The 10,012-nt window shown below is 33.1% G+C and overlaps 1 protein-coding gene and 1 long non-coding RNA gene across 2 annotated transcripts; both read right to left on the reverse strand.

Annotated features, from left to right (window-relative positions):
• Positions 1 to 708: 708 nt before the first annotated feature.
• Positions 709 to 3,926, reverse strand: LOC127706238 (uncharacterized). The gene is made up of 2 exons (XM_052210735.1): positions 3,434 to 3,926; positions 709 to 2,215 (listed from the first exon to the last, which is right to left on the reverse strand). Exons 1-2 carry the CDS (start codon positions 3,846 to 3,848, stop codon positions 981 to 983), a joined length of 1,650 nt encoding a protein of 549 aa, XP_052066695.1. The 5' UTR covers positions 3,849 to 3,926; the 3' UTR covers positions 709 to 980.
• Positions 3,927 to 3,936: 10 nt separating this feature from the next.
• On the reverse strand, positions 3,937 to 7,897 carry LOC127706266 (uncharacterized). The gene is made up of 3 exons (XR_007984346.1): positions 7,762 to 7,897; positions 5,981 to 6,056; positions 3,937 to 4,755 (listed from the first exon to the last, which is right to left on the reverse strand). It is a non-coding gene; the product is annotated as an uncharacterized LOC127706266 (long non-coding RNA).
• Between the last annotated feature and the right edge of the window lie 2,115 nt (positions 7,898 to 10,012).

The raw sequence follows: 10,012 nt of genomic DNA on the forward strand, positions 1-10,012 counted from the left end.
TTGAAATGACTAAATAAACATTTCCATTTTAATACGAATCAATTTGTTTTTTACAACCAATTTTACTATAAAAAAATTATTTCTATGAAAAACATGTTTTATAAAAATTGTGTCCAGAAGTAGAACTTTATACAATATGTACACTATATAAGATAAGATCAGATTTATTTTATTAAAGTGTCTAACTTTGAATTGTCCATTGTATCTATATATATATATATATATATATATATATATACACAAGTCTAAATTGAAAACTACGTTCAAACCTATGATTGCTTTGGATAAAAACCGCAATTTTTATACGTGTGCATGTAAAACAAATTTCGTTTTAGAAGGGTCTAAATACAGCACAAACAACACTTTCCAGAAGACCAAAAAAGTGAAAAAGTATATTTTAACAAAACGCGTTTGACTAACAGGTCGAACAACTGATGTTCTTAAACCCTGCTGACTGCCACTGGCGATTGCCAAATAAATTGATCACAAAATGTAACAAAATGGATCTTAATATTAATTAAATACTAAACAGAAAACAATTAATATATATATACACATAAATTCATAAGAACCTACATGTATATTTAGGGACAAAAGTAAAGTTTTCCTATATTGGCACACTTCATATACATGTATATATCATAAATAATGAAATATTAGTAAACAAGAATTTAAAAGATCCACATCCAGAATATTGTATCTACTTTGAACTTTCATGTACTTTTAGCAATTCTTCATGAATACTGGTAAAATATGGGGAAACATTAAAATCTAAATTAAAACTATTCATAACTTTTTGAAGTTTGAAAAGAATTGCAATCATGACAATGTTACTAATGTACAACTAAAGCTTATCTCTTGGGTAACTTTGAATCGTCAATTACAAAACGGTTTTCGTCATTTTCTCGGTGGATATTCCCTCTCTTCGGAGCTAAAGCAACTGCTCCTACTGCACGCATTTGGTTCATCATGTGTCGAACCTAATACACTGTTGGGTTACTGTTGTCACCAACTCTATGACGGTAATGTCCAAACTCCTGTTCAAGAGGATCCTGATTAAAAGAGTGAGTGAGAACAAACTTAGCACCACTGTTTAATAAAAATTTCACACTTGCAACAATCGAATGCACACTTATTTTCAGTCCAGTAATAGTCTGATGACTAAGCAGCATCCCCTTCCGGTCTTTCAAAGTGAAATTTCCTACACGATTCATGACGGCTTGCTCCCATTCACTGAAGTAGTTCAGGAAATCCTCTTTTAACCACCTCAGTCTTTCATCATTTGAAGAATTGTAGGGATTCAAATCCGGATTTCGTTTGTTACGACCTTCGTACAGGCTTCGCACATTCAAACAGTCAAAAAACCGGTTCATAACCCTTATAAAGTTCACTGTCTCTGTGACATTGTCTCCATATATCATTTCCAATGCATTAGCTACAGTTGAACTCAAGACCTGTGCAGCAAAATTCACCTTCATGCACCCAAATGTTGACATGTCGATATGTTTTCTTGTTAATTTGGGACATGGGCTGTATAATGACAGTTCGCAATGCTGTTCGAATAAATTAAGCAAATGAAGCCAAGAAATGTCTTTACCGTCTTTCCACATTTTTCGAGTATTTTTATGAGAGAATGAATTGCAAAAACAGTTGCGTGTGGTTTTAATAAGATGGGGTACGTCCGAAATAAAATATATAGCTCTGTTGTCAGATGAGTACGGGTTATCTGCATAGTGTACAAAGTCATTGTCCTCTCCGTGAAGTTTAAAAAATCTCCTGTTTGATGATGCACCGTCGCAAGTAATGAATAAAACCCTTAGGTCAACAAGGCTGGTCTCTAGAATGCGTACTGCCTTCCAAATAATGGGGTACAAAAAATCTGCTGTTATGCTAGTTGTCGGAAAACCGGCCAATGGGAACCGTAGGTCGCAAGTTACACCCCTCACCATTACAACAAGCATGTACTTGGCTATGTCTGAGTGTTCAGTTCCTTTAATACTCTTGTCAAGTTCCATCATCTGGTTACCAACTTTGTCTAAATTACAGTATCCTATTAATTCACCACTGTATTTGTCATATACCAATTCTGATTTAACCTGAATTTCATCAAATAGTATTCCAACGTACTTTCGCCATGGCTCATCATTGTTATACATGCCCTTCTTTTCTGCCTCAGATTTCAATATATTTAAAACATCTGGTTGATAACCATTACCTGAAGAAAAAAAAATCTTTCAGTAAACCTACATTATAAACAGTCTTTAGTAATAAAAGGAAAAGTACATGTGACCTACATTTTAACGTATCAAGAGCAGTCTGCACCGTTAGCCACTAGTCGATGCCCCAGACTGGTAAATATTGATTTGGACTAGTGAAATTTTTCAAAATTTTGTATAGTCATAAATTGACAAGTTTTGATACTTAGTTTCCAGACTAGTAGATGTTGAAGTTTTTGGCACAGACTGCAAGAGAGGTAAAAATGGTAAATATCAAAACAAGACAGCAACCTAACAAATAGATTGACAAAAAAACAATACAAATCCTTCAACAACAGACAAATGTTCATACAATGCGCCACAACTCACCAGTATTTAATTTCACTTCTAACGGCATTCATAAAAACGCTATAGGATAATCATGATATATATATAATGTCAAAAATAAGTGAATTGATTTATTTCTGTAGGTGAAATTGCAATTAAATTCAATCAGGTTTTGCTCAAATAAAAATAACCCAACAAAAATACATACAATTTAACCTAGCCTAATTATAAGGGTGTCTTTTAAATGAAGTCTTGGAACTTGTACAAAAATGTACATGTATGTTTTAACTTGTATAAACATTTTGACATTGAATGACCTATAATGACTATAATGTATTTTGTGCTGTTTAGGGGGCTCACAAACATGTTTAACCCCATCACATTGTGCATGTGCCTGTCACATGTTAGGAGACTACATTCTAGTTCAATTGTTGTCTTTGGTCATACGTGTTCCTGTCTTATATCTTTGGTTAAAAGAATGATAAAGTACAAATACAAAATGTAGGCTGTTAACTTTCTTCAGTCTTAATATTTGGGCCTTTAATTTCAAGCCAACTACATGTACATGTATCATGACTATATTGTTTGGGTTTTTCTCATTGATGAAGGCCATAACGTTACCTGTAATGGCTTGTATACATGTATTCAATAAAGCAATTTATAACTCATTATCATAATCATGATACATGTATATAATAACCATTTCTTTTCATTTTTAAGGGGATGCATTATTATCTATAGCTATTTTTTTATAGATATATTTTAGGACTAAATTCTTAATTTGACTTTTTGTTCCATTTATTATCTTTTCGATTGACCCTATACATTGTAGAGGCAGAACCCCCAACATATCTGTACATGTCTAATAAATATATGCGTAACTGACTTACCACATTTAGTGTAGTGAGAGTAATCAAACAAAGTCCTGGCACTTGGTAAAGTGATAAACCCAGAGTCTCTCAAAGCATCATATGCAGCACTGGACTTCTGTCGAAGATACAAGCACCATCTAATTATCATGGGATGCCATCTCATTCCTTTAGCTGATTTCACGTTAACACTTTTAAATTGTTCACTCCAAAAAAGTCTTTGAAAGCAATTGGAATCTGGGAAGGCTTTCTCCATTTCGGTTGAACATAAAGCCATAGCATCTCTCATCTCAATGGACTGACATGCACTTAGAGTCACACCACTTCCTGATAAATCCCGTTGAAACTGTCTTTGAGTTTGGGCAATCTGGTTTTGCAAACTGGTGATGACATTTCTCTGCTGTGAAATTTTACCAATGAGCTCATCTCGTGACATGTTGCAATGCTTATAGTTCCTTGAAATGTAATTTGGAGTGCTGCCATCAGAAAACCTTTTTTTTTCTTCAAGTCTGTGTTTTCTTATAAGAATGCGTCGTAGACGAGTACATGGTGAGCATCTGTTTCCTTGCACTAGTAACAAACAACTGACATTGCGAACTGTTGAAGAGTAATTAACAGTCCCTTTAACTGCACCAAAATCTTGTTCTTTAAAACCTCGACAACTCTGTGCATCTGTGGCATGCTCTATGGTGCTCCCAACTGGAGTAATATCTAGAAACTCTTGCTCGTGGTTTCCACTACAAACAGTATAACTCCTTAATTTAGATAATAGTCTCTCAATGCTTGTTATGTTGTCATACACACTTGACAATCCTAACCAGATGTCATGTTCTCTACTTAGTTCGATGCCGTGAACATATACCTTAGCTGAAAAATCTCTGTTGATTATGATATTTAATTTAACATACACACTTTTAGATGACGGATAATGTTCTATAATTTGCAAGTTGTCACTGGCAGCAGAATTATACACATACGGAGAAGTTAGACTAGTACAAACAGTCTTTTTCAATGCCTCGTAAGGGTCTTCTGAAACTACATGTATTACACACTCTTCTTGGCATTCAAGTTCAATATGTTGATCAATAACCACATCAATTTCTTCATCTAAACAAAGTTCTGCCACTGTCTGGTTATCAGACAAATATGAATGATCCAAAGAGACTGAATCCACACTGGTGCATATAAGCTCTTCTGTTTCAGATGGCAAAAGATCTTCATCATGTGCAAGGTCTGGCGGAATTGCATGTATTTCAGTTTGCCCTTTGTCTAATTTTAATTTGCCAGTTCCACGTCTTTTCCTGTGATATGGCACATTCTGCCTTTTCTTCCTTTTAGGCATTCTATAAAATAATGAAGACAGAAATTAATAAACAGCTGGAAAACCCCTTTTTTTTAATGAATAAAACCACCACAACTCAGAAACGTCGAATCTAAAATTTATAAAAAACAAAAGGGAGCTCACGTCAATAGATATAAACAATTCACCAAAGTGTAATCTAAATTGGTTAAAGCGTTTTTGAGTCAATGTCCGACATGTTGACAACGGACAACGTTATACCAAAAATTAATACGGGCATATAAAAACTATTTGTATTATTTAAATTATAATTTTTGCAAGCATGACATTTTAACATGACAATGAATGTTAAGATTTATTGATAATTTCACTTTAATCATTTGATTAAAGCAAACAATTAGTTACCACTAACAATGACCAAAACATGTACATGTGAACCTGGAATAATATTTCATATCAAATCATATTTTATAACAAATTCAGTGTGTCACACAGTGTGTTAACTTTGACATGTATGCCAAATGCTTGTTTCAAAATGATTTTAGCAAGTGCTGGTACAAAAAAATGTACATTGATACTTGGGAATTGAAGTTGAACTGATATTGTGATCACCTGCTTCTGAAGTGTCTGAGTATTGCATATGAATGTTAAGTCTAGATGTTGTTTTAAACATTGATATTTCCAGCTCCTGTAATTATCACTTTATTACATTGTATGTTGACCTTGACACTTCAGAGAAGCTGCATGCTAAAACCTATTATGCAACCCCGACCGCACTGATAATTGTTTCTTATCATGATTTTTTTTTTACACTTTTGATATATCAGGGATTTTCAATTTGGTACATTCATCATAAATTATTAATTAATAATATTACTATTTATATTTGGTCGTGCAACTTGAACATCATGCGCTTAAACATGTACATTTCACTTCACAATGTTTTATACAAACATAATTTTTTCAATCCCTAATGACCACTGTAACTTTTATTAATTAAGTATGTTTTATAGATTAGACTGTTGGTTTTCCCGTTTGAATGGTTTTACACTAGTAACTTTTGGGGCCCTTTATAATAAAGCTTGCTGTTCGGTGTGAGCCAAGGCTCCGTGTTGAAGGCCGTACCTTGACCTATAATGGTTTACTTTTATAAATTGTTACTTGGATTGAGAGTTGTCTCATTGGCACTCATACAACATCTTCCTATATCTATTTGATAAATAATCTTGGCTTTAGCATATATTTAAAAAGATTATATAAAACCATACCTGAATATTTAATACTTCTTAGTCAATGGCAAGGCAATCAGTTTAGTAAAATTGGTCAATGAAAACACCTGAGAACCTGTAAAAAACAAATGGAAACATTGAGGAGTACATAAAATACAAAGGGTTTAATTTCATGATTAAAAATTACCATGGAAAAAATCCAACTTAATTTACATAATCAATTAAAATGTATCATTTCAATCTTGCATTGTTTTGAATAAATTTGATAGAAAGAATGGTTTAGTTAGCTTTCAATTAATACATGTTGAAATTGATTTATCAAAATGATTTTAGAATATTACCCTCGTCTTGTTTGTTGCTCTAATACCAGAGCCATGAAATCAGACTTTGTATTGAGTATCTGAAATTTGCATGAATCATGCCTTCAATTCGTGGCTATGAACATGACCCGATTTCAGGTTTTTCATGTTGAGACTGTGCAATTTCCCCCTAATTTTTTTTAGAAGACAGCTTTTTATTATATTAAAATTACATTATAAACTATAGAAAATTCTGATTCCATTGACATTTGTTTAATACTAAAAAATAGCTTTGCGTAGACAACTGAGACAGAACAGTGGCGGATCTAGACAGGGGGTTCCGGGGGTTGGGTTGGAAACCCACCCTTTTTTAAAATGGCTGGATACGCCCCTGACAACTGAGACAGAAGTATAAGACAAATCATAAAATATGTATGTTTTTCTGCCATATAGGAGGCTTAATTTTGCTCAGCATGCTCAAAAACATGTAAGGAACAGAAGACCTTTAAAGTAATTTTTGTTTACTCTTCCGATATTGACTCTTGAGCTGCAAATTAACTGCATTGCCTTGGTTCACAGTCATTTTGAGAAAGAAAAAATGAAAATTAATTTAAGCAAAGAAAGGTTCAATATCTAATTAACTCTCCAATATAGGAAGCTCATTTTTTCTCTGCAAGTGTAAATATATCTATTGAATGGAAAAAAAATACTTTAATGCATTTTTCTGCAACGTGCATTAACCATATACCTGCAAACTAGCAGCTCTGCTCTGATAGGTAGATATAATGAAACAAAATAGAGCTTTTTAAAATTAGTTCATTTTGAAGCTCAATATCTAATCAAATTCTCAACATAGGAAGCTTAAATTTTATATGCAAGTGTAAAAATGTCTAAGAAATGGAAAACAATAATGCAATATGTGATTGTGTAGCATATATTCAACAATATAGCTGCAAAATAGCATCTCTGCTCTGATTGGTAAACATTTTGACCAAAAAAATGGAGGGGGAGAAATAACTTCAATATTTGACTAACCTCTCAACAAAAGAAGTTGGAACTTGCTATGCAAACGTAAAACTATAAAAGGAAAAGAACTCGTTTAATTTAGAGCGTCTTTTACACCAAAAACGAAAATTTAGCTGCAAAAATACAAGGCCATTCTCCATGTAAGTCGCCATTTTGTTTACCGAAAAGGGCTGTTTTATATGTTATATTACACGTGAAATACACAACAAAAGACACTCTGTTTTCATATGCAAACGTAAATGGTATCTAAAACTTGTAATCAAATACTTTTGTAGAAGTAAATGCAATAAAATTTAATGATTTCAATGCAACATGACAGGGTCATGCAACTCGGACCCAGCATCATGGGCAGCATCTGGCATCCATACTGTTGATCACTTATTATGATGTTTATAAGTGTCTTATGATGTTTTTGTAGTGAAATATCATTAAATACCATAAAATAACTTCTACTTAATCAGTTTTTAATTATTCATATAATGTTTTTATACTTACAAATTGATGTAGAAATCTCGAAGCGGCACTTCCCGCTGAAGCTTTCTGCAAGATCTCGTGATTTCTCGTAGCACGCGGTATTTCTCGGATGCTATCAAGGCGGTATAGGGACTTTCCTATCCTTCTAATATACGTCCTTGGTGTCACTAAGTAAAAGTTTATCTAGTGATGCATGCGGATCGTAGGATTACCATATCAACGAATAGGAGCTTGCAGTCATATAACTTTCAAATACAATTATCGTACCCAGACTTAGGAATCAAACAATCAAAATACTTGATTTGGTGTATCGAGTACAAATGTTGGACTCCTAGTATCGAGCAAACGTTTTTGACTGTGTTGCTTGAAATGTTTCCGATCGGAGTTTTTGCGATTTGGACTGTTTTAATATCACTTATTTCTGTTTTATACTTGGAATTGATATGGACTTCAGATTGGGATACTCCTTTATATTTAAGGTACACGTAACGTTTGCTAATACTTTTGGTCATAGAGTTTAAGTCTACTCTCCCTTCCTACCTTCATATATGCATGTCAACAACACCTTAGAAATATGGTTACAAGGAAGTAATTATTTACATAGGCGACAATGGTAGCCTTTTTTGGTCCTGCGTTTTCCCTATCAAAGATCCATTGAAAAAAATGTCTAAATCTGAATTATCAACACCTTTGGGTGTAATTGAAACTGCAAAACACATATGGTGCCGCAGTTTTTTTGATAGAAAAATGGCATTTTTTAAGGGTACTCAACGGTTCCGGAATTTTCGAAATAGTATAAATGAAGAACACCCCTTGCTAAATTTGGCACAGAAAATGTTTCTCGTCACAGAGAGTTTTCTCTAAATTTCTCGCTATTTCTATACCAATGGCCAACACTCATTTCTCACTATTTCAATTTTGATTTCCAATTACTAGGGCAGCAGAAAATAAATTTACTTCTACCTATTATCTTGGATGTGAAATGTAGGTGGCGCCAATCATCTGTACTTACTTCCTATTAACCATATGAAAAACACTGCACAGTCATGACAACAGACGCCTGGTACCTTTCGGCATAAACATATCTGATTTAGATATTTTTAAAGAATATTGCGGTCAGTTTCCATTTAAACTATAATCAAATGTCTTTTACTCTTTAGATGCACGGTAACTTTAATATTTTGTTCTTGTTTCTTAAAACTTTCAATTGTAACACTTCGCATATACAGTACGTAGTCCGACTTATGACTATAAATGACGGACTCGGACATGTCGGAAATGAATAATCCGACAATTTTATGGTAGGTATATGGTCAATAATCAACAGATCCAGGTGTGAACGGTGATATAATTGACCTTTAATCTTAATCCATGCTACTAGACAATTACGCTTCACTGATTTCAGAATCAGTTTAACCGTGATTTAAACCTCTCACTTTATTGATTAACTCTACATCGTAGTTGATTTAAAATATTTGTGCAGATGAATTAGCGGATAAAACTTTTATTATAAAATAATGGCTTATAAATCATATTCCGATTTCTAAGTATATTCATGGTTCTTTATTTGTTACTTGTCTTTTTTTTTTCTTCGTTTTGTATCGTATTCGTTGACATACGGTTTTAAACAAAGTTTCGTTTTATTTCTGAAAGTTTCTCTTTGTTTTATTTATTTATAGTTCACGTACATCCATTTGATTAGCGGTGCAAAGTGAATACGTATTAGTTTGACAGTCACATGCAATTTATTTCTATATTTAACCACACAATATTCTGTCGTTTTGGGTCAGTTCTAAAAGTAATTAATATTTATAGTGATACTAGTAAATCGTAATACATAAGTTATGCATTGTTTAGTTTGAAATTCTTTAATTGTGAATTTTCTTATCTTTTCATCTGCCTGTGTAACTATGTGTACTGGTAAATTCCTCCGTTAAGACGAATAATGTATTTGTCCGGAAGTTTGAGGTAAAATGTAACTAAAAATAGAACGCTCCATTGTTCTCGTGATATTAACTACTACTCATGACAAGTAATAGCTTTTCTAAAAAGCTTGCCGTATTTTAGCTGCTTATACATGTATTGAGATCGGTGGTTTGTGGGTATAGGGATTTTTATTGGAATCTTGCACTCCAAGCATTAGAATATATAGTGTCTTTTTTCTCCTGGTTTTTGATTTTAGTTGTAGTATTGGTGAATCAGGGTTATCATTAAAGGAGGCTTGATAGTCACATATGATAATATATATTATATATATATATATGGTTTGTAA

Source organism: Mytilus californianus, unplaced genomic scaffold (genome assembly GCF_021869535.1).
Source record: "Mytilus californianus isolate M0D057914Y unplaced genomic scaffold, xbMytCali1.0.p SCAF_6, whole genome shotgun sequence".
Taxonomy (NCBI): domain Eukaryota; kingdom Metazoa; phylum Mollusca; class Bivalvia; order Mytilida; family Mytilidae; genus Mytilus; species Mytilus californianus.

Bases quoted from the DNA above. Each gene is read 5' to 3' on its own strand.
- LOC127706238 (XM_052210735.1), bottom strand. From the start codon at position 3,848: ATGTCACGAGATGAGCTCATTGGTAAAATTTCACAGCAGAGAAATGTC. The intron at 2,216-3,433 runs GTAAGTCAGTTA...TTTTTTCTTCAG, and splicing joins CTCTCACTACACTAAATGTG to GTAATGGTTATCAACCAGAT.